We start from the raw sequence: 25252 nt of genomic DNA on the forward strand, positions 1-25252 counted from the left end.
TTATAGATGAAAGCCTGTTGTATCCATGACTGTATGTATGCCCGTATGAATCATGAATGAAGGAAGTTAGCATGGCACAGAATTAACATAAGTAGGTAGTTTAAATATATAAAATATGAAAGGTACAAATCAATATAAAAATGTGAAAACGCTGTGAAGAGATACAAAAGAAGTCAACTAAAAAAAGAGCTGTATCGGGCCGGGCACAGTGGCTCATGCCTGTAATCCCAGCACTTTGGGAGGTTGAGGCAGGGAGATCATGAGGTCAACAGATTGAGACCATCCTGGCCAACATGGTGAAACCCCGTTTCTACTAAAAATTCACCAATTTGCTGGGCATGGTGGTGCACCTGTAGTCCAGCTACTTGGGAGGCTGAGGCAGGAGAATCGCTTGAACCCGGGAGGTGGAGGTTGCAAGTGAGCTGAGATCACACCACTACACTCCAGCCTGGCGACTGAGTGAGACTCCATTTCAAAAAAAAAAAAGAAAAAGAGAGAGAAAGATGTATTTTATTCTTATACTCTAGACTACAAACATTCCTAAATTAATCTAAATTTAATGTAATTCTTATAAAAATATTAACAGGGTTTTTCTTAGAAAATGGGCAAGCTGATCCTAAAATACAAATGAAAAATTAAACAGCAAAAGACGGCCAAGAACATCCTGAAAAGATGAATGGGAAAGGCAGTGAGCCTTGTCATACATGAAAAACTATCATTTCAAGCTACCGTCATTAAAATCATGTGGCATTACCTCATTTGCAGAGTGATCAGTGAGAGACAGGAGAGGACAGAAAGTCTCCCCACCAACCCCTGGGACATACAGGGCGTTAGTGCATGATGTAAACTGCATTTCAAATCAGTGGGAAAAACATGGATTATTCAGTAAATGGTTTGAGAATAATGAGATTACCCCATGGTGGGGGAAATACTAGATAGAGATGAATCTCTTCCTCTTTCCTATACAAAAAGTGCATCCCTGGGAGCCCAAATATTTTAATGTAACAGAGAAAAAAATTCCCACAAAAGTTTTAGAAGAATATGAGTGTTCTTTTTTTTTTTTTTTTTTTTCAGTAATGTTGAGTATGGGCAAAGCTGTTCTAAATATTACAGGAAGACCAGAAACCATTCATTTAACCACATAAAAATAGTAAATACTAGAATGAAAAATAAAATGCCACTTAAAGATTCAAAAGGCTAAGGATAAAGTGAAAAGGCATACTTGCTGTCTACTTCACTAAGGGCACTATCTTTCATATGTAAAGAGTTCCTATAGATCAATAAGAAATGGACTGATAACACATAAAAATGAACAAAGTGCAGTTCAAGTGGTTTCTGGAAATGGCTTCTCAACACACAGACCCTCAACCTCAGTCAAGGTAAGAGAAATGCAATGTTAACAGAGTTGATTTGATATCATTTTTCAACTGAGAGATTGGCAGTGACCAGAAAGTTTGCAGGGCTCCTAGGAAACAGATCTGAAGCATCCTTCGAGTCCTGTGAATTTGCACAATGTCTGGGGGAGTGATTTGACAGTGTCCATAAACAATTAAACATGCATTTTTTTTTAACCTAAGAAAGCTACCTTTGACATTACAACAAATTCACTTACATGAGTTCACAATCATGTACTTCCTAAGATGTACAAGATGGACCACATTTTCCCGACACTGAAGACTTGACCACAGCTTAAGTGGTTTGGTTGAATACATTATGGCCCAGGTTGCAATGGATCTTCTGCCTTGTTAAAAAGAATGAATGTGTCAAGGGTCTTTTTGTTTACTGACACTGCCCAGCATGTACTGAAGCTCAGTAAACAGTTGCAGAATAAATCACAGAAAAGCCTCTCTCCTTAAGAAGTTAGAGATTGGCTCTCATACCAACAACTACCATACTATTCCAAACACTATTATTTCAAAAATTTATAAAGTATTTTATTCTATGTTCTATTAGTCCTTAAATATCATTTCTTTTTTTTTTCTTTTTTTTTTTTTTTTTTTTTTTTTTTGAGACAGAGTCTTGCTCTTTCACCCAGGCTGGAGTACAGTGGGGCGATCTTGGCTCACTGCAACCTCCGCCTCCTGGGTTCAAGTGATTCTCCTGCCTCAGCCTCCCAAGTAGCTGGGACTACAGGTGTGCATCACCACACCTGGCTAATTTTTCTATTTTTAGTAGAGTCAGGATTTCACCATGTTGGCCAGGCTGGTCTCAAACTCCTGACCTCAAGTGATCTGCCTGCCAAGGCCTCCAAAAGTGCTGGGATTACAGATGTGAGCTGCCATGTCTAGCCCTTAAATAACTTTTTAATCATCATTCCCAAAATCATTGGACTTTCTTTACATAGAAGTTCCAAAATAATGAAACAAAGAGTTGTTTTACCCAGGTATTTAATGATCCAACAAGCCATATAATTTAAACTTTAGTTTTCAAATAACCCACTCTCAATAAAATCATGTTTATTTTTATGTCCATGAGAAATTAAAATGAATCATCTACAAAGATGGACATCCACCCTCCACAAAAAAATAAGTCTTGTTGACACATTTCTTGGAAGTATAGATTTATTTGTAAATAAGCCCTAATTTGACATATCTTAAAAAAAAAAAAAAAACTTTTTTATTCTTATTATTCTGCTTCTTGTTTAATGAGCCATTTCTGTGGATAGTATGATTATAATACTTACAAAAATGTCAATGTTATTCATAGAATGACAACAGATTTAATGTATTTTTTCTTTTTATTATTCTAAAGTTAGTTGCTGTGAAGAATCTGACTTCGAAGACAATTCTTGATGATTCATTGGGGAAGACTAGAAACACCACCCTCTAACTTTATAACAAGTGATGGTCACTCTGCAAAGCGGCCAGGCATGCTCGTTAATCCAGCTTTCAGCCCTTGAAGATTCACCAGACTAAGGATTAAGTGAAAAATAATATGTACCACCTACTTCACTAAGGGCACTACCTTTCATATGTAAACAGTCCCCTATAGATCAATAAGAAAAGGACCCAACACCTGTATAAAAACAAAGGGCAATTTAAATGTTTTCCAGAAATGGAACGCAGATGATTTTATGAAGATAGTCCATTTGATATCATTTTTCAACTAAGAGATTGGCAATAATCAGAGAGTTTGTAGGGCTCTTAGGAAACAGATCTGAGACATCATTCAAGTCCCAGGCACTTGCGAAACTTCTATGGGGAATGGACTGACAGTATCCTTAAAAAATTAAACATTCACATCCGTGGTCGGCCCCCTCAAGGGTGGACAGGATGAGGCATTTGTGATGTGTCAATACATCCTGGAGAATCTAGAAGGTCATCTCCACACACCTGCACCACAGGTGGCATCCTATAGGTATTTGCTCAAGGAAGCAATGAAAGGGTAAGATAAATAACCAAGGGGTTCCTGCCACTGTATTCACCCGATTTCACACACTCCAAGTTACCACTAGTATCAAAATCAGAAGAAATAACTCCAATGCCAGAAAAAGCCAGCTGGCTGTGCCCATCAATATCCTGAGAATGATGGGAGGTGAAAAGGTGCTGAATCCTCAACAGCAGGGAGACTGCTTGGATGACCCCCAGCCAGAACTGAAATTGAAGGCAGAGTTTCTGAGCTTAGAAATGGGAAAGACCCAGCATTTATGACTGACTCCTTCATCCAACCTCTTCCCCCAAATCAGACGATTTTTGACACGGGTATGGTAACACCATACCTTTGCGTAGACAGATTCATGGGAAACCTAGCTTTTGTGACGTGCAGCAGTTTTTAACACCATCATCAGTGGCAAAATGAACATTCCCTTGCAATTGCCTTTCTCTGCATGACTATTTTAACAACTTCACGTTAGCCTGCCTGTGCGAACAGAGGACATACTGATGATATCCTCATTTTCCGGTGGAGGAAAGTTTATGAAGTCAATCCCATTCCGAATATCAGGACTTTAGATCTCTATGAGATTAGCACAAAATGCAAGTGGAGCCCTCTCCAAGCTTTCATAGAGACATGTATTTTGAAAGCCTTAATGGGGAAACAATTCTTAATGTGGAAAAGTTGTCATGTATTGTAGAGAAGAGAACAGGCTTTCGGTTAATCCCAACTTGTTAGAAAGGGTACGAGGGTTTTCTCAGCCACAAGGCTATGTTACCCCCACATTAAACCCAGCTTTCACATCGAAGTAGTTCCACACTGTGTAAACACTGGACAGACTGTTCGTAAATTTGTGATATTCAACCCATATGAAACTCAAGAGAACACGGGGAAGTATCTAGGTGCAGGTGAGTATCAGGATGCAGGAAGTACCTGGATGCAGCGAAGTATCTGGAAGCAGGGAGTATCTGGACTCAGAGGGTACCTGGATACAGGGGGTAGCTGGATACAGAGAATATCTGGATGCATGGAACATCTGGATGCAGGGAGTTCCTGGATACAAGGGAGTATCTGGACGGAGGAGAGTAACTGGATGGGAGGGAGTATCTGGATAGAAGGGAGTATCCAGATGGAGGAAAATATCTGGAAGGGGGTGTGTGGAAGGAAAAGCATACATGAATAGAAGAGAGTAACTGGATGGAAGAAAGTATCTAGATGAAAGGGAGTATCTGGATGGAGGAGAAGTATCTAGAAGGAAGGGAGTGTGTGGGTACAGGAGAGTAACTGAATGGAAGGGAGTACCTGGATGGAGTATCTGGATGCAGGGGGCATCTGGATGCAGGGAGTATCTGGATACAAGGGAGTATCTGGATGAAGGAGAGTATCTGGAAGGGAGTATGTGGATAGAGAAGAGTGGATGGGAGTATTTGGATGAAGGAGAGTATCTAGATGGAAGGGAGTAATTGGATGAAAGGGAGTATCTGGATGGAAGACAGTATTCGGATGAAAGGGAACATCTGGATGCAGGGAGTATCCAGATATAGGGAGTATCTCAATGGAGGAGAGTACCTGGATGTGAGGAGTATCTGGATGCAGTAAGTACCTAGATTCATAGAGTATCTGGATTCAGGGGAACAACTGGACGCAGGGAATATGTGAATCAGTGGGGGTACCAAAATGCAGGGAGTATCTGGATGCAGGAAGCACCTGGCTATAAACCAAAATCTGGATGGAGGCGAGTATCTGGATGTAGGGAGTAGCTGGATTCAGACGAGTATCTGAATATACAGGAGTATCTGGAAGCAGGGAGTATCTGGACTCGGGGCAGGGTACCTAGCTGCGGGGAGAGTATCTGGAAACAAAGTATCTGGATGGAGAAGAGTATCTGGCTGGGAGTATCTGGGTGCAGAAGAGCACCCGTCCCAATGTGGCAGGACGCGGGAAAGGAAAAGAGCCCAACAAGGACATTTTGGAAATAAAGAGCTAACACTTAGGCTGAAAATTTGCCTTAAAGCCCCAGAAAAAGAACTTGGAACCCATCCTGTAAATTACCATAGCCTTCTTTAACATGCACCCATGGAAAAACACTTAAGTAAAAAAAAAAAAAAAAGTACTTGGTTTCTAATTTCTTTTTATTAGTCTGACATGAAAAAGAAATATCCCTACAAATGAAAGAAATATTGAAGAAACAAATTGAAGGGCTTACCTTATTTTAATTAAAAAAAAAAAGTCAGGGCTACCAGGGAAGTTTCAGACGTGCTCAATGGACACGTGATTTGTAAACAGCTGAGATTCTGGGGGACAGGGGGTGCCTCGGTGGGGTTGACATTTGAGTTACGGGGACTTAATAATGGCCAGCCTTTCACATCCCATGGGAAACCCCTCTCCCACGGGCCTTGGGGAATGGGGGTCCAAGTGCCTATCCCCCTTTGGATGTTTCATCATTAGTAAACATCATCCGCCCAGCAACAACAAGCAAAGCACATCGCAAGATTAAAACAAAGAATCCGCCGTGAACAGAAGGCCTCCGTCTCTGCTCTCACGCAAGTGTCCTTCGGGGAGGAGCCTCAGGCAGCTGTTCTAACCCTGCCGCCAAGCCTGGGCTGTTTCTGCCGACAATCTTCTATTTCTCTAAAAGAGTACGCTGAACTGTGAGAGACAGAGAGAAGAGAAAGTCATTCCCAGTTCCCTGAGCACTCACGTGGACATAGTTCCTAAAACTTTCAGGAGCCGGTGGTTTTATTTCTGCATAAGAAAAATGGGCCCAAAACTCATCACGAAAAAGCAAAACCCTAACTCTCAATCAACTCAATCAATTTCATTGAATGATGCCATTCATACAAAAAAAAAAAAAGGGTACTACAGAAAAAGCAGAAGGAAAACGGCAGAAGGCAATTTCCACTAACGACGTCACAGAGACAGTAACAAATGCCTATAACTTACCAAATGGAAGAATAAATCTTCTAAATGAGAGTGTGCAGTTTTTATTGATTTGCAATTATGCCAGGCTGAGATTTTCTGGTCCGTTCATTTAAGTTTTGGAAACTTTATTCTGCATGTCAGTCTTAAAATTATTTTGGAGGGAGAAGCTGGGATTTGGAAGAAGGAATTAAGAACAATGGTATTTTTCTTCCAAACAGGCTGGCAGAAAACACTGGAATGCCAAGCCCTTCAGGTAATGAGGGCCCCACACATATATACCAATGTACTGGCTACTGAAGCCAGACAACTTCATTAGTGGGCAGAAGAAATCTTCCTTTTCTCTTCAAGATATAGCTTGTTCTAAACATCTTTCCCTGACTCGAAAGAGCACTCAACAAGACACTAACTTTCTTTTATTATTATTATTATTATTTTTGAGACAGAGTTGTGCTCTTGTTGCCCAGGCTGGAGTGCAATGGCACGATCTTGGCTCACCACAACCTCTGCCTCCCGGGTTCAAGCGATTCTCCTGCCTCAGGCTTCCAAGTAGCTGGAATTACAGGCATGTGCCACCACGCGTCGCTAATTTTGTATTTTTTTTTTTTTTTTAAAGTAGAGACGGAGTTTCTCCATATTGGTCAGGCTGGTCTTGAACTCCCAACCTCAGGTGATCCGCCCGCCTCAGCCTCCCAAAGTGTTGGGATTACAGGCATGAGCCACCGCATCTGGCGAGACACTAACTTTCTAGAAGTCTCTATCTTTAAAACTGAATGCCAGGCATGGTGGCCCATGCCTGTAATCCCAGCACTTTGGGAGGCCAAGGTGGGCAGATCACTTGAGGTCAGGAGTTCGCCACCAGTCTGGAAAACATGGTGAAAGCCCGGTCTCTACTGAAAATAGAAAGAAAATTAGTGGGGCATGACGGTAGGTGCCTGTGGTTCCAGCTACTCAGGAGGCTGAGGAAGGAGACTCACTTCAACCCGGGAGGTGGGGGCTGCAGTGAACAGAGGTCACACCACTGCACTCTGGCGACAGAGAGAGACTCCATCTCAAAAAGAAAAAAAATTAAAATACTTTAAATCATTTCACTAAAAATACATCTCAATTTGACAGCTCCTATTAAAAATAAACGTTGCATCTCTCAGGCAAATGAGAAGGTTCCAATTATGTACAAATGAAAGACAAAACACACGCACATATATACACACAGAAATCTTTCTTGCCATTTTCAAAAGTGCTTCTAATGGCAAAATGCCTTTTACCCTGAGAAGCCTCTCACGAATTAAATAGTCTCTTCTTAACCACATTTTCCACCTGGTTGAGAGGAGTTGTAGAAAGTGATAGCAGGCTGGGTGCGGTCGTTCACGCCTGGAATCCCAGCACTTTGGGAAGCTGAGGTGGGAGGGCTGCTTGAGGTCAGGATGGGCAACATAGTGACACCCTGTCTGCGCAACCTAGTGAGACCTTGTCTCCACAAAATAAAAAAACAAATCAGTCGGGCATGGTGGTGTACGCCTGTGGTTCCAGACAATCAGGAGGCTGAGGTGGGAGGATCCCTTGAGCCCAGGAGGTCGAGGCTGCAGTAAGCTATGATCGTGCCGCTGCACTCCAGCTTGGGCGACAAAGTGAGACCCTATCTCTAACAACAAAAAAAAGTTGACAGCAAAACTTGACAAGTTGTATTTCAGGAGATACATTTCAGGAGGACTTTTAATTCCCAGTGCATGCCAGCCAGCTGTGGACTTCCCGATGATGCAACAATCGTGTGCCACTTGGAACTTTTTTTTTTGAAAGTCTCACTGTGTCATCCAGGCTGGAGTGCAGTGGCACGATCTCGGTTCACTGCAACCTCTACCTCTGGGGTTCAAGTGATTCTTCTGCCTTAGTCTCCCAAGTAGGTGGGATTACAGGCGCCCACCACCACACCCAGCTAATTTTGTATTTTTAGTAGAGACGGGGTTTCACCATGTTGACCAGGCTGGTCTCGAACTCCTGGGAAAACTTCCTTAATATTTTGTTAAACAGAGACTTAGGCACATATAGGTCTTCTCTGAAGGCCCAGGCCCTAGGAAGTTTATACATTCATTGTCTCTTGAAAGTATCCCTCAAAAGCAACGAAACATAAAGGAAGACCTTCAAAGCCATGCAACCAAATTTGAGAATGTGAGCAAGATAGCAAGATGGGAGAGCATGGAGAAGATAAAATGGGAACACTGGCCACATGTGCGGACCGCTGTTCCCCGTCCTTCTTACCAGCTGGCTCTGCGTTGGCGTTCCGGTGGCTCTCCATGTCCACCTCCCCTTGTTCTGCTGAAAACAAGAAGAAAACACACAGAGAGGCTCAGTGCGACAGAGAACCCTCTCCTCAAAATACACACAAAATACTTGGGCTTTCCTGAGGTTGACGCTCCTATTGCTTGGATGAGAACACTCAGTTCTGAACCCCAAGACCCACTGGGAATATGGAGTCTAACACTCAACTAAGTGAAGACTTTGCCAGTATTTTTTCTTTTTCTTTTTGTATGAGATGGAGTCTTGCTCTGTCACCCAGGTTGGAGCGCAGTGGTGCGATCTCCGCTCACTGCAAGCTCCACCTCCCGGGTTCACGTTATTCTCCTGCCTCAGCCTCCCCAATAGCTGGGACTACAGGCACCCGCCACCACACCCGGCTAATTTTTTGTATTTTTAGTAGAGATGGGGTTTCACCATGTTAGCCAGGATGGTCTCAATCTCCTGACCTTGTGATCCATCCGCCTCGGCCTCCCAAAGTGCTGGGATTACAGGTATGAGCCATCGCGCCCGGCTGCCAGTATTTTTTCATGCATGGCACAGGCAGAGATAAACTTCAACAGGGTAATCCAAGCAGCTTTATTTTCCTCTATTTTAAGGGTTGCTTTCTTCTCCCTAAACACTGAGGAACACGCACATGGAAGCCCTTTCTATACATATATAAAAAAAAGTACATGCATCTATGAAAATAAGATTCTTAATAACTGCCCCCAAACTCATCAAACAAATGCAGATGGCTGGGCACGGTGGCTCACGCCTGTAATCCCAGCACTTTGGGAAGCTGAGGCAGGTGGATCACTTGAGGTCAGGAGTTCGAGACCAGCCTGGCCAACATGGTGAAACCCCGTCTCTACTAAAAAATACAAAATTTAGCTGGGTGTGGTGGCGTGCACCTGTACGCCCAGCTACTCGGGAGGCTTACGCAGGAGGATCGTTTGAACCCAGGAGGTGGAGGTTGCAGTGAGCTGAGATCGCACTACTGCACTCCAGCCTGGGTGACAGGGCGAGACTGTCTCAAAATAAAAATAAATAAAAACAAATGCAGAGGCTGGGCACAGTGGCTCACACCTGTAATCCCAGCACTTTGGGAGGCCCAGGTGGGCAGATCACAAGGTCAAGAGATCAAAACCATCCTGGCCAACATGGTGAAACCCTGTCTCTATTAAAAATACAAAAATTAGCTGGGCGTGGTGGCGTGCACCTGTAGTCCCAGCTATTTGGGAGGCTGAGGCAGGAGAATCACTTGAACCCAAGAGGCAGAGGTTGCAGTGAGCCAAGATCATGGCACTGCACTCCAGCGTGGGTGACAGAGCGAGACTGTCCCAAAATAAAAATTAAAATAAATAAAAATAAATGCAGAGAATCTCAGCAGATTAGCATCTTTTCAGTACCTGGGGAAAGGGGACTTTCTTCCTTTATTTACCCCCCACTGATCATCCTTCTCAGGTTGAATCGGCTCTCCTACCCCGCCTTCTACCTCCCCGAGAATGCAGAGTGAGATAAGTGAGGACTCAGACCACTAAGAACCGCCCCAGCCATCAAAGGACAAGAGAGCCAAGGGGTCTTGTGTACCCAGTTTTCTTCCTCCACCAGCATTTTTCCCAGTCTTGTTTCTATTCCCAAATTTCTTTTTTTTTTAATTATTATTAGTATTTTTTTGAGACAGAGTTTCGCTCTGTCGCCCAGGCTGGAGTGCTGTGGCGCGATCTCAGCTCATTGCAACCTCCGCCTCCTGGGTTCAAGCGATTCTCCTGCCTCAGCCTCCAGAGTAGCTGGTATTACAGGCACGCATCACCATGCCCAGCTAATTTTTTGTATTTTTAATAGAGATGGGGTTTCACCGTTTTAGCCAGGATGGTCTCAATCTCCTGACCTCGTGATCCGCCCGCCTCAGCCTCCCAAAGTGCTGGGACTACAGGCCTAAGCCATGGCGCCCGGCCCTCTATTCCCAAATTTCTATTAAAAAATGTTTCAAACATGCCACAATGCAAACAGGGTCATCTCCCCAAATGTTGTCGGTGTCGCTTCTTTTCCGACGCACAGCATAAGCCAACAGAATTGGAAACGCGTAAGAGATGCACAGATCTATATATATTTATTTCTTTCCAGTGTTGGTGTGAAGAAACACCTACGTTTTCAACACAAAGAGAAGCAGCAGAAGCAGCTCATTGAATCTGTGGCCATGCGTTTCCCACTCACAAAGACCGTACTATTTGTAAAACGGCCCCATCTGTGGTTCGAATGCCTTCATAAAGGGACACGTTTGTATGGTGCAGCAATGTAACTTTTTTTTTTTTTTTTTTTTTTGAGACAGAGTCTCGCTCTGCCACTCAGGTTGGAATGCAGTGGCGTGATCTCAGCTCACTGCAACCTCCGCCTCCAGGGTTCACGCCATTCTCCTGCCTCAGCCTCCCGAGTAGCTGGGACTACAGGCGCCCGCCACCACACCCGGCTAATTTTTTGTATTTTTAGTAGAGACGGGGTTTCACCGTGTTCGCCAGGATAGTCTCAATCTCCTGACCTCGTGATCTGCCCGCCTCAGCCTCCCAAAGTGCTGGGATTACAGGTGTGAACCACCGTGCCGAGCTAGCAGCATAACTTTTAACAACAGCAGCAGAGGCAGCCTCGCCAGTTTATACTACACGAACTCATGGTTTCATCCATTCTTCCCTAACCACTAAATGACTCCCACATAAAGAGGCCAAAGTTCTATGATTTAAGAAAAAGAAAGAGAGGAAAAACCCCCAAAGAGGAGAACATTCGAAACGATCTGAAAATGTTCAGCACAAATGTGATTTGTTCTCTGCTGGTGGCAAGTTGTCAACACGGGTGCATTTTGCAGCCAACTGTCCTGGCTAGAAACTGAAAACGTGCATTCATTTCAGAGGACAAATAATTTCTCCTTCCCCCCTCATTGGTTAAAAAGCATAAAAGATATTCTTTTTATTCCTGTAATTTTATAAAACACTACATAAAAGCTGGCAAGTTTTAAAGAGGGAAAAAGTCAATTGAAAAGAATAAAGTCTCACAAGGGCAAAGTCCATCTGGGGCAACAGTTCCAATATCACGGACCTCTCAGGAGAACTGGTCTCATGAGATGCTCCGTACACCCCCACCCACGTACCCTTCCTGTCAAAACTTAGACCAAGCACGCCACATCTGACAAGTCAACTTCAAACAATTCGTGGTGCTTTTCTTTCAGGTTAGAAATCATTTTTAGCTATTAGAACCATTAAGCAAAGTAATATGCCTTTAATGGGTCCCTATGCTTTGTGAATATATATTTATACACACACACACCATGCACTTGGGGCCAATCCTGAGACCATATACCTGCGGATCACTGTCTAGCAGTGGCTAATCTTTAAATGGTGTTAGGACAGACATTTTGGGAAACACACAGGACATTCTGGACTCAGTCTTGTGGTCACTGGGGGGCAGCTTTCATTGCATCAGACTTGAGACACCTTGGGACACATCCTTCAAAGAGTGGGGGGCTGTAAAGGTGACCTCTGTGAGGTGACCAGACCCATGTGGGTCAGGGTTTTGTGCCCTCACACCATACAGTGCCCCAACACAGGAGGATCAAACCATCTGTGCTCAGCTAGAACTACCGCTAAACCATAAGGGAGGCTGTGCCTCATTTCCACAAGAGGGCAAATAAGAAAAGTAAAATAAGAAAAAAGCAAAAGGAATATGAAAAAAGAGGAAAATATGAAAAAAAAATCAGAAAAGTCAAAGAAATAAGAGGAAAAGAATGAAGAAAAATGGAGAATAAAAGTAAAAGAAAAATAAGTAAAATAAGAAAAAAAAAAGAAAAAGCAAAAAGGGAAACAAATAAGAAAAAGAAATAAGAGAAAAAGAAAAAGAAATAAGAAACAAGAAACAAGAAAAGTAAAAGGAATAAGAAAAAAGAAAAAGGGCCAGGCACAGTGGCTCATGCCTGTAATCCCAGCACTTTGGGAGGCTGAGGCAGGCAGATCACCTGAGGTCAGAAGTTTGAGACCAGCTTGGCCAACATGGAGAAACCCTGTCTCTACTAAAAATACAAAAATTAGCTGGGTGTGGTGGTGTGTGCCTATAGTCCCAGCTACTCAGGAGGCTGAGGCAGGAGAATCGCTTGAACCCAGGAGGTGGAGGTTGCAGTGAGCCAAGACTGTACCACTGCACTGCAGCCTGGGCAACAGAGTGAGACTTCATCTCAAAAAATAAATAAAAGAAAAATGAAAAAAGAAGAAAAGTAAAAAAAGAAAAAGAAATAACATATAACAAAGAAGAAAAGTAAAATAAATAGAAGAAAAAGAAGAAAAAATGGAAAGAAAGAAAAAAAGAAATAAGTAAAAGAAAGAAAAAGTTAGAATCAATTGCGCTGAAAAACAAGTTGGTGGACTTCGGAAACGGAAGGAAATTCCAGGCACAATCTGTGTGCTTCAGGCATATGGGAGAATCTGAAGAGACGCCCGGGGAGGCTCTGCGCTCAGACATGTGAATAGGGACCTGACCACCCACCAATTCCCAACAGGCCTTAGAATGTGAAGACCAGGAGATGTTTGGCTGATTCCTCAACATATGAATTTTGTTTTTCTAGGAACCAAGATGTGCACCTGTTTGGAACACTGATCACAGAAAGAGTTAAGAACCGCCTCATAGGAAGTGCAGTGAGAAATGCAAGTCAAGGGCTGAAAAGGTTGAAGATTTAAAAATCCATGCATGACCTGGAAAGTCAAATCCTTAGGACGTGAGTGAGCTTAACCTAGGATACTGCAGGGAAGCGGGTGGCCACCCCGGGTCCCAGTTTGTTCCCTTGGCAGGGATAGACTTGGGGACAAAACTCATTAAAACATGGAAGTCACTGCCCTGTTACATTTACGTTTAAAAGAACATATCTGTACTTCATTTTCTGAAGCTCTTGTGCAGAAATATGATTTGCTATAATGAGCTTCTGTGCATCAAGAAAGGCAAAAGCATATGGAATTGAAGGCAGAGACTCTGTCACGTGAGTGAGAATCCCACTGTGGCGGGAATTTGCCAGCGGGGCGGGGGGAGTGGCAGATGGAAGGATTTGCTTTAAGGCTGCCTCTTAGCAGATAAAACGATTACGGTCAGGATGCTCCGCAGGCCTGGGCTGGGTTCTCTGCTCACCCCTAGGTCTTCAGCTCATCTGAAATGGAAGGTTGAAAGAGACAAAAAATAATAATAAAAAAGGTAAACTGGTGCTAGGTCTGCTTTTGCTGTGCGCTGGGCCCCCAGCGGCAGGGAGGTGTTAGAAAGAGCTGCTCTGAGCAAGGAGGTAACGGGGTAAGAAGCTGAAAGTGTGAGAGTGGGAAGCGGAAACCAAAATTAAGGAGTGGAGGAAGGGAGAGACGGAGGAAGGCAGGGAGGGAGGCAGGGAACAGGGAGGGCAGGAGGGAGGAAAGAAGGAGGGATGGGGGAAAGGAAGGGAGGAAGGCAGAAAGAGAGGGAAGGAACAAGGAGGGAAGGAGGTTGGAAAAAAGGAAAGGGGGAGGTATGGAGACAGGGAGGAAAGGAGGGAGGAAGAAGTGAAGCAGGGAGGAGGGAAATGAGGGAGGGAGGAAGGGAAGGAAGGAAGAAAAGGAGGGGGGAAGGAAGGAAAGGAAGGAGAGAGGAGGAAAGAGGCATGTAAGAAAAGGCGAGATGGATGAAGAGAGGAAGAATAGAGAGAAGAAAAAAGAAAGGAAGGAAGGAAAGGAGGAAGGGATGGAGGGAGAAAAAAGGAAGGATGGAGGGAGAAAAAGGAAAGAAGGAGGGAGGGATGGAAGGAAAGAAAGAAGGGAGAGAGAAAAAAAGAAAGAGGTACATAAGAAGAAAAGCGAAGGAAGAAAGGAAGAGATAGAGAAAAGGAAGAGAGAAAAAGGAAAAAAGGAGGAAAAGAAGGAGGGATGGAAGGGAAGGAGGGATGGAAGGGAGGGAGGGAGGAAGAAAGAGGGAGAGTTCAAGAAAGAATGAAAAGAAAGAGAATTGAGGGCAAAGGAAGAAAGAGAAAAGCAAGGAAGGAAGAGAGGAAAGAAGGAGGGAGGGGGAAAGAAAGGAGGAGGGAAGGAAGAAAGGCAGAGAAGAAGAGAAAGAAGGAGGCAGGGAGAGCCAATAGCCCATCTTGCCAAAGCCTCAAGAAACCCAGTGTGAGCCCAGGACCCTAGTAAACACAGCGTTAGGACCAGCCACCACACCCAAAGGACAGCGTCCTTAACACCCCGTGCCAACCACGGAAGCTGGGCTCTGTGAGAAGCGGTCAGGCTCCGTGCGGTTAGTGGTCTCAGCCAGGTCCTCCATGAAGCCAACACACCCAGATGCAAAGTCACAGACCCGAGTGCATGAGAGAAGCAGCTTAAACAGGCCCCTTCATATCATGTGGACAAAAACCAGGAGAAGCCCAAGCACCACAAACTCAAATCTGTAGGAAGGGAAGAAGGGAGGCTGGTGCAAAAGTAATTGTGGTTTTTGCCATTAAAAGTAATGGCAACATAGCAAGACTGTGTCTCTACAATAAAAAAAAAAAGGTAAAAGATTGGCTGAGAGCCACCACACTCAGCTAATTTTTTTTTTTGTACATTTTTTTGTAGACACGAGGTCTTGCTATGTTGCTATTACTTTTAATGGCATAAACTGCAGTTAGTTTTGCACCAACATACGACAGAGCTGTCTGATCCCACAAGGAGTTTCTAATCCGTGAGCCCCAAAACATAACACTGCAAAGCTTCTTGATAAATCTGTATCAAGCTACAGGATTTGATGACGGCATCTCCTTGTTGAAAAGATGCGGAAGACTCACCTATGTCTACCCACTTGCCTGGGACTAATTTTAATGCAAATTTAACAAACACCGAAAATTTCAATGCAATGACACAGTCCTGGAAAATGAGTCTGTAACGGTATCCCCAAAACCGGGCATGGTTTCTTTTCTTTTCTTTTTCGGAGATAAAGTCTCGCTCTTGTCCCCAGGCTGGAGTGCAGTGGCTTGATCTTGGCCCACTGCAACCTCTGCCTCCCGGGTTCAAGCGATTCTCCTGCCTCAGTCTCCCAAGTACCTGGGATTACATGTGTGCGCCACCATGCCTGGCTAATTTTTGTATTTTTAGTAAAGCCAGGGTTTCACCATGTTGGTCAGGATGGCCTCGAACTCCTGACCTCAGGTGATCCGCCTGCCTCAGCCTCCCAAAGTGCTGGGATTACCGGCATGAGCCACTGCGCCTGGCCCATGGTTTCTTGAAGGACCGGGGCATGCTATACTCACATCCTTCTTATGAAATCTCCAAGCTCCCCATAAACCCATGGGATTGCAAGATCTCAAAATCACCATCCCAGAAACCAAACCCATAAAGCAAAATCCTGCCACAGAGGCTGAGGGCTCTGACATCTTTTGTCTTCCGGATACCTCGATCCAACATCACAATTCCATGTCTACTAATAAAACTGTGTCACTGAGATAAACATTAAACTCATTTTATAATTCAGGTATAAAAACCAAGATGTGAGTGGATGCAGCTGGAAAAGTCCTCTTTTGAGGCAGTGTCTTGGCATTTATAGAATAGTGCCTTGTTTTCGTTTTCTTTTTTTCTTTTTCTTTTTTTTTGAGACAGAGTCTCGCTCTGTTGTCCAGGCTGGAGTACAGTGGTACAATCTTGGGTCACGGCAACCTTCGCCTCCCAGGTTCAAGCAATTCACTGCCTCAGCCTCCCAAGTAGCTGGGATTACAGGCACCCACAACCAGGCACAGCTAATTTTTGTATTTTTAGTAAAGATGGGGTTTCACCATCTCTTGCTTCTCTTATTATGCTTTATTTATTTTCTTTTTGGTCCTTTGATTTGTGCATTTACAAAAGGCCAAGAAAATCAATCCCTGGACAACTAGAAAGCAAACCAGGAATTGAAAGTTGGACCTTCTGTTAATTTGGCATCAGAATAAAAGACTTACGGAAAATATTAGAAGAAAATTACCCTAGCATCTCAGTAGTATAAAGTGAATCTTGGACTCCCCTGAGCCAATTCTTCAGAAAGGATGCTTTTTTAAAAAAAATTATTTTGGGGGCCGGGCGCAGTGGCTCACGCCTATAATCCCAGCACTTTGGGAGGCCAAGGCGGGCAGATCATGAGGTCAGGAGATCAAGACCATCCTGGCTAACACGGTGAAACCCTGTCTCTACTAAAAATATGAAAAATTAGCTGGGCGTGGTGGCACACGCCTGTAGTCCCAGGTGCTCGGGAGGCTGAGGCAGGAGAGTCGCTTGAACCCGGGAGGCAGAGGCTGCAGTGAGCCGAGATCGCGCCATTGCACTCCAGGCTGGGTGACACAGAGAGACTCCGTCTCAAAAAAAAAAAAAAAAAAAAAAAAAAAAAAAGTTATTTTTATTTTTATATCTAGAGACAGGGTCTCTGTCTGTCGTCCAGGCTAGAGTGCAGTGGTGCAATCATGGCTTACTGCAGCCTCCAATTCCTGGGCTCAAGCAATCCTCATGCCTCAGCCTCCAGAGTAGTTGGGACCACAGGCATATGCAAGCACGCCCAGCTAATTTTTTACATTTTTTGCAGAGATGAGGTTTTGCTATGTTGCCCAAGCTGATCTTGAACTCCTGGGCTCACGCGATCCTCTTTCCTCGGACTCCCAAAGTGCTGGGATTACAGGTGTGGGCCACCGGGCCGGGACACATTTGCTTTTGTTCTTGAAAAATCTAGGAAAATTGTTTCTACTCAGTGAGAGCTTTCATTGTTCATGCCTGCCCCACCTCCTGCAATAAATGAAGATAATGCTCCCACCCAAGACCAAGACTCAGGGGTGGGGGCGCGGATAAGGCAGAGAAAATATTGTTTTTCCTTTTCCCAACTCTATTTCCAAATTTTTTACAAAATCAAGCCTATTAAGCCTCCTGGGTGCCTTCCCAAGTTTGTGTGTCTTGGGATGTGGTATGGTGAGGCTCTGTGTCTCCACCCAAATCTCATCTTGAATTGTAATTCCCATAATCCCCAGGTGTCAAGAGAGAGACCAGGTGGGGGTCAGTGAATCATGGCGGAGGTTCCCCCATGCTGTTCTCATGATAATGGGATGGTGCATTGCGTCCCCTTCTGCCATGGTTGTAAATTTCCTGAGGCCTCCCCGCCCATGCTGAACTGTGAATCAATGAAACCTCTTTCCTTCATGAATTACCCAGTCTTAGGCAGTTCTTCATAGCAGTGTGAAAACAGACTAATACAGGATGTGAATATGAAATAGCATTACAAGATCCCAAAAGTTCCTAAGACCGCATACACAAGGTAATAAACATCCTTTGCAACTCATGAATCCAATTTGGGTTGACCCAAAGATTTTCAGAGAATCATCAATCAGAGATTTTGTAGTTTAATGCGAAAGTGTTCGACAATGATCTGGGATTCTAAAAAAGAGCTAGAGGCCGGGTGCTTTGACTCACGCCTATAATCCCAGCACTTTGGGAGGCCAAGGTGGGGGGATCACCTGAGGTCAGGAGTTCGAGACCAGTGTGTTCAACATGGTGAAACCCTGTCTCTACTAAAAACATAAAAATTAGCCGGGTGTGGTGATGCACACCTGTAATTCCAGCTACTTGGGAGGCTGAGGCAGGAGAATTGCTTGAACCCAGGAGGCAGAGGTTGCAGTGAGCCGAGATTGCGCCACTGCACTCCACTCGGAGTGACAGAGCGACACTCCATCTCAAAAAAAAAAAAAAAAAAAAAAAAAAAAAAAACGAGAGTTTGAAATAAAACATCTAGAATATTACACATCCTGTCCTGGCAAACAAGCCTTCCATACCTCCTGGTTGAATATTACGCTGTGAGTTGAACAGTTTCAGAAAAGAAAAAGAAATGTCATTGAAAAGCAAACACAAATTCCCTTTCATTGTGTCCCTACTGTTTTAACCTCTCTGCTACTTCTAGAAGCAGCAAGAGGGGAGAAGAATGTTTTGCTGTTTGCTTTTTTCCAACGTGGTTCTAATTGTAGGTCTCTTATAGGCATCTCCTTGAAGGTGGTAATCTGTCCATTTGGGCCTCGCTCAACACTGCCATTCAATCAGCCAAACGCCAGCTGGGCACGGTGGCTTATGCCTGCAATCCCAGCACTGTGGGAGGTCATGGCGGGTGGATCACCCAAGGTCAGGAGTTCAAGACCAGCCTGACCAACATAATGAAACTCCACCTCTACTAAAAAAACAAAAATTAGCCGTGCGTGGTGGTGTGCACCTGTAATCCCAGCTACTTGGGAGGCTGAGGTGGGAGAACCCAGGAGGTGGAGGTTGCAGTGAGCTGAGATGGAGCCATTGCATTCCAGCCTGGGTGACAGACTGAGACTTCATCTCAATAAACAAACAAACAAACAACCAAACACCATTCCCACTAGTCCACCCAGCAGGTAGGAGGCAACTGTCTTCCACACACTGCCCAAAACCCCACAGCAAGAATGGCAATATAAACACCCGCAGCTCATTTAAAGTCTTGAGACCTGAAAGCTGTTTAGGACTCTCCATTTTACACTCTAAATAACGTCTGTGGATGTCAAATGCTGGAATGATGGGAGATTACGGGGAAACTCCACCCCTACGGTCTAACTTTGTCCATACCAACATCTATTCAAATGTTCTAGGAATCTCCCTAAAATCTTCAGGAAGCAGTGCTTTGGGTGGATGACATCAGTGACCAAGAATGAGTCAGGACTTAAGATCTAAGTAGGGTGAGATGTTCAGACACCCAGAGGTGTGAAGGACCCCAGGGGCTCCTCCATAAAACAGTGGTTGTTGGCCGGGTGTGGTGCCTCACACCTGTAATCCCAGCACTTTGGAAGGCTGAGGCGGGTGGATCACTTGAGGTCCGGAGTTGGAGACCAGCCCGGCCAACGTGGTGAGACCCGCTCTCTACTAAAAATACAAAAATTAGCCGGGCGTGGTGGCGGGCGCCTATAATCCCAGCTACTCAGGAGGCTGAGGCAGGAGAATTGCTTGAACCCGGGGGGCTGGAGGACGCAGTGAGCCGAGATTGCGCCACTGCACTCCGGCCTGGGCAACAAAGCAAAACTCTGCCTCAAGAAAAAAAATGAAAAATAAGAGTAGCTGTTCCGGTCGATGAGATCCCTGCAAACCACACTGCTTGGTCATGCAAGAGGGAGGCCAGAGCTAAACATAACTGCCCAGTGATGCATGCACGTTAGCTGTGTTCCAAATAGCAGGGTTTACTTCCCAACTTCACGGCGGATCCTAAATGATTTAGGGACTTTTGAATACAAGATCCCGAAGAGCCTGCTGACTGGCCTAGGAGGACTGCAATGGTGAGTATGTGCTCCTCCTAATTCCCCTGTAAATTTTAGTCCCGACCCAAGAAACTTCCCAGGTCCTGGGTGCGTGTGGGTTTTCAGTACTAACAGAAAGGGAATCCGCAGTGCTGGTTTTTGTTTTGTTTTGTTTTTTGAGACGGAGTCTCGCTCTGTCGCCCAGGCTGGAGCACAGTGGTGCAATCTCGGCTCACTGCAAGCTCTGCCTCCTGGGTTCATGCCATTCTCCTGTCTCAGCCTCCTGAGTAGCTGGGACTACAGGCACCCGCCACCACGCCCGGCTAATTTTTTGTATTTTTAATAGAGATGGGGTTTCACCATGTTAGCCAGGATGGTCTCGATCTCCTGACTTCATGATCCACCCGTCTTGGCTTCCCAAAGTGCTGGGATTACAGCTGTGAGCCACTGTGTCCGGCCTTGTGCTGGGTTTTAACTTAACTCTCCTGGGTGAAGAAAGGACCGTGACAGCCCCCTCATCACGGCTCTCCTCCTAATGATGACATTGATTGTAAATAACAAGGCAGGAATCATCAGAGCTAAGTGTCTTCCACCTTTGCTCTCTGCAGGGAAACTTGTGGAGGCTTTCCTGCAGGACTGTCTCTAGCCCCTGCAACAATTCCTCGGCGTATGTACCAACCATTTCCCACTTTGTAGACATAAAAAACCCAAGCACTGCAGCAGTGAGAACTTGTAAACTTTCACACAATGAAACACAAGGCAGAACAGCCCTGGAATCAAAGCCAGAAGGTCTGATTCCAAAGTTTTAGTGGTTTCACGAACCACCAGTCATCGTGCACCTGTTTCGTGCCAGCCCGAGTTTGGTCTCTGCCTTTTAAAGAAAGCACAGTTTTCCAATCAGCAAGGCATGAAGGAGCGGCACTGGCAGAGCGAGCCTTACCGTTTTCTTTGAAGCACAGCTTCTTTTTCTGGTAAGCAATGAAGCTAGAGATGGCTCCGGCCACGGCGACCACGACGGCCCCCACAATCCCGGGGATCACACCTGGGGCGTCCGCTGCAGGAGGAAGCACACAGCATCATGACTGAGACATGCACAGTGCAGAGAAGATCCCAGGGAGCAGTGGCTGGCAGAGACAGTCAGTCTGAGAGCACCAAGATCCTCAGAACATCTCAGTCACCCGAGCTGACCGATTTGCAAAGGGAGCACGCCGAGAATGGTACACAGGAAGGCAAAGCAAGGCACAGTCTCCCATCGCCAGCCATGCTGGGCAGACCTGGTCAGACCGTGGAGGGAGTGGAGCAGGGAGAAAAGAGACATGAAGAGAGGCCAGCGAGGTACAGGAAGAAGCTCAGCAGAACCAAGGCAGAGACAAAGACAGACAAAGACCTATGGAAAGAGAGAGCTGGGTCTGGGCCAATGGCTCACACCTGTAATCCCAGCACTTTGGGAGGCCAAGGCGGGTGGATCGCCTGAGGTCAGGAGTTCGAGACCAGCCTAGTCAACATGGTAAAACCTGTCTCTATGAAAAATATAAAACTTAGCTGGGAGTAGGGGCGGGCGCCTTTAACCCCAGCTACTCGGGAGGCTGAGTCTGGAGAATCGCTTGAACCCGGGAGGCGGAGGTTGCAGCGAGCCGAGATCGTGCCACTGCACTCCAGCCTGGGTGACAGAGCAATTCACCATCTCAAAACAAAACAAAACAAAAAAGAGAGAGAGCTGGACATCAAACCTGGAGGAAAGAGCCCAGGTAGGGGCAGAAGATGAAGAAGCAAAGACCTGCAATGCTTGGTGCTTTGCCATAGCGTTCTGTATCGTTAGAATGTTCGTTTTTCACCCCCTGAAAACAGCTTTGGGTTTCAATGCAAATATTTTAAATCCATATCTATGTAATTAATTATTATTATTGTTTATTATTTTGAGATGGGTTCTTACTCTGTCAAACAGGCTGCAGTGCAATGATGCAATCATAGCTCACCGCAATCTTCCTGGGCTCATGAGATCCTCCCACTTCAGCCTTCCGAGTAGCTGGGACTACAGGTGTGCACCACCATGTCTGGTTAATTATTGTGGTTTTATAGAATTGGGGTCTTGCTATGTTGCCCAGTCTGATCTCGAACTCCCAGCCTAAAGCAACCTGCCTGCCTAGGCCTCCCAAAATGCTGGGATTACATGCATGAGCCACCACACCCAGCCTATTTTTTTAAAAAATGTCATTCCAGCAATAATTCTTTTTTGTTTTTGGGAGACAGAGTCTTGCTGTATTGCCCAGGCTGGAGTGCAATGGTGCAGTCTCGGCTCACTGCAACCTCTGCGTCCCGGGTTCCAGCTAGTCTCCTGCCTCAGCCTCCCAAGTAGCTGGGATTACAGATATGTGCCACCACCACTGGCTAATTTTTTTTTTTTTTTTTTTTTTTTTTTTTTTGAGGCGGAGTCTCGCTCTGTCGCCCAGGCTGGAGTGCAGTGGCGCGATCTCGGCTCACTGCAAGCTCCGCCTCCCGGGTTCCCGCCATTCTCCTGCCTCAGCCTCCTGAGTAGCTGGGACTACAGGCGCCGCCACCACGCCCGGCTAATTTTTTTGTATTTTTAGTGGAGACGGGGTTTCATTGTGTTAGCCAGTATGGTCTCGATCTCCTGACCTCATGATCCGCCCGTCTCGGCCTCCCAAAGTGCTGGGATTACAGGCTTGAGCCACCGCGCCCAGCCATTTTTTTTTTTTTTTTTTTTTTTGAAATGCAGTCTTACTTTGTCACCCAGGCTGGAGTGTAGTGGCACAATTTCAGTTCACTGCAGCCTCTGCCTCCCGGGTTCAAGCAATTCTTGTGCCTCTCGAGTAGCTGGGACTATAGGTGCATGCTACACGCCCTACTAATTTTTGTATTTTTGGTAGAGATGGGGTTTCATCGTGTTAACCAGGCTGGTCTCAAAACTCCTGATCTCAAGTGATCCACCCACCTTGGCCTCCCGAAGTGCTGGGATTACAGGCGTGAGCCACCACACCTGGCCTAATTTTTGTATTTTTTGTAGAGAAGGGGTTTCACCATGTTGGCCAGGCTGATTTCGAACTCTTGATCTCAAGCAATCCTCCCGCCTTAGCCTCCCAAAGTGCTGGGATGACAGGTGTGAGCCATGGCGCCCAGCCGATGAAGAGATTCTTAATTCCAAATGCCAGATGTGAGCTTTAGAGGACCCTTCTCCAGATAGAATCTTCTCTGCCCTCCGTGACGGGGAAGGAGAATTGTCTGACTTTCAGCAAAAACACTGGCTCCAAACATGGTCTGTGGGTGGTGTGTTCACTCGGCCAGTCTTTAATATGTGCAAGACACAGTCATGTCATGGAAAGATTTTTCGAGCTTAACTACCCCTCCCTGATGAAGTGGCATAGTAAACATGAACTCTCCAGAAGGCAAAGAGCGACGGCCTGCCATAAACATGCCAGACATGGGTTTTCTTAGCTATTTTTTTTTAAATGACCTTGTAGTCCCAGGTGAGGGCTACAGACAGATTACTACCTCTTCAAAGAAAGCCTAGAATTCAAGAACTGTATCCATAAAAATCATAACTACCTAAAACAAGGGTAGACTACCCACTTTTCTTTTTCCACAAACATTCGTTGTGTATTTTAAGAATTCACATTTTATCAGCGATTAAAATGGCAAACAGGTATTAAAATCTTTGGCCAAGTTAGTACCTCTTCTGCCAAAGAAGCTGCTTAAAACCAGGCATTTTGCTAGAAGCAAAGTCCCTGAGAATTTTAGAGATGTGAGATACTAAAATACGAAGCTATTGTCCTCGCCCCTCCCTCTCTTCTGTCTCTCCTCTCTCCTTCCCTCTTTCCTTCTTTTCCTTCTTTTCTTCTGTTTCCCTCTCTCCTTCCTTCCTTTCCTCCCTTCTTCTTCATTCCTTTCCTCCCTTCTCCTTCATTCCTTCCTTCCTTTCCTCCTCCCTTCTCCTGCTTTCCTTCCTTCTTTCCCTCCCTCCCTCCCTCCCCTCTTTCCCTTCCTTCCCTCCCTCCCTTCTTCCTCCTCCCTCCCTCTTTTCCCTCCCTCCGTCTTTCTTGTCCTTCCTTCCTCCCTCCCTCCCTCCCTTCCTCTTTTCCTTCCTTCCTTCCTCCCACCCTCCCTTCCTCCTCCCTTCCTTCCTCCCTTCCCTCTCTTCCTTCCTTCTTCCCTTCTTTCCTCCTTCCTTCCTTCTCTCTCTCCATCCCTCCTTCCTTCTTTCCTTCCCTTCTTCCTTCCTCCCTACTTTCTCTTTCTCTTACCTTATTTTTTTTTTCTTTACAGTTTTAAAAGGAATTCTTTCTGTTGTTATTTTCTTGTCCCATCTAAGGGAAAAGGTTATGAAAAAGGAGACAGGAGATACATCACCGGCACTTTCATGGAGAACACAATGCCTGTTACAGCCAGGGTGGGAGCAATCCACATTCCCACCTCCCACCTGGTCACTGACGTTCTCAAGGGCCAAGCGCAATGGAGGATGCCGCGTCACAAGCTTCTGATCGTTCGGGTGAGTGTAGGAGCTTTAGTAAACACAAGGACAAGGCTAAGCATGATGTAGGGATCAGATCGCCAGCCAGAACATCATGGGCAGGTGACCAAATGTAAAATCTGGGTCACGTGGGCACCTGGAGCAGGGCTGGTTTGCTGGGGGGACCTCTGTGGCTATACCGCTTGGGAGCACTGGGCACAGAACACCCGTGTCTCCTGCCAGTAGCTTCAGGAGGCCGATGCCAGTGTAGTCCACCAGCTCTCAGACATTCTGCTTCCCCTTCTCACCACCACATGGGAGAGACAAGAAGAAAAATGGCAGAAGCCAGGTGCACCTACCCTCCTCCCCTTCTTTCCTGTGGCTTCCTCCACCATCACTGCCTCCTTTTCCTGCAACACAAAAGCAACATCTGCTGACAATCTGCATCTGGAAGATTCGGGATCAAGGAAAAATTCACAGCCAGGACCGTGAAGAGGCTGGGGTCCTGTTTCTTACACTCTACGGGGATACATGTTACCCAGCTACAGAGCTGGAGTCCTGCTTCTGCCTATTACACTGTGGGGGTGCATGTTACACAGCTACAGAGCTGGGGTGCTGCCTGTTACACTCTGTGGGGGTGCATGTTACACAGCTGTATAGCTGGGATGCTGCCTGTTACACTCTGTGGGGGTGCATGTTACCCAGCTACAGAGCTGGGGTGCTGCCTGTTACACTCCAGGGGTACTCTGAGAACCTGTACTCCCAGGCATTCTCTCTTTATTCTTAGGGCTTTAATATTCACGTTCCTTAAATTACAGAAAACAGCCCAATAAAACGAAGCTGAAACAACACTAGCTATTCGAAAGAATACACAGGTGAATGGATGGGTGAGGAGGTGGTGAGAAGGGCCCATTCGACAGGCCCTGTCCCTCAGAAAAGTGGGACAGCTGCCTGGG

The 25252-nt window shown here is 45.6% G+C and overlaps 2 protein-coding genes across 5 annotated transcripts in view; both read right to left on the reverse strand.

Annotated features, from left to right (window-relative positions):
* Positions 1-25252, reverse strand: part of RPS4Y1 (ribosomal protein S4 Y-linked 1) — a 381935-nt gene that overhangs the window by 111521 nt on the left and 245162 nt on the right. The window lies entirely within an intron of this gene.
* The window catches only part of CD99 (CD99 molecule (Xg blood group)), a 48561-nt gene continuing 28795 nt past the window's right edge, over positions 5487-25252 (reverse strand). For 2 of the 4 annotated variants that reach the window (XM_050777746.1, XM_050777748.1), the window contains 4 exons: positions 24656-24706; positions 20772-20885; positions 8548-8604; positions 5487-6021 (listed from right to left, as the gene is read on the reverse strand). In XM_050777746.1, coding sequence (XP_050633703.1) covers positions 5996-6021; positions 8548-8604; positions 20772-20885; positions 24656-24706 — 248 coding nt within the window. In that variant the 3' untranslated portion in view covers positions 5487-5995. Of the gene's footprint in view, positions 6022-8547; positions 8605-11501; positions 13745-20771; positions 20886-24655; positions 24707-25252 lie in introns of those variants that run through there. The other 2 variants (XM_050777747.1, XM_050777749.1) reach the window with 2 other exon arrangements.

The sequence above is a fragment of the Macaca thibetana genome, chromosome Y (assembly GCF_024542745.1).
Source record: "Macaca thibetana thibetana isolate TM-01 chromosome Y, ASM2454274v1, whole genome shotgun sequence".
In the NCBI taxonomy this organism is placed as follows: domain Eukaryota; kingdom Metazoa; phylum Chordata; class Mammalia; order Primates; family Cercopithecidae; genus Macaca; species Macaca thibetana.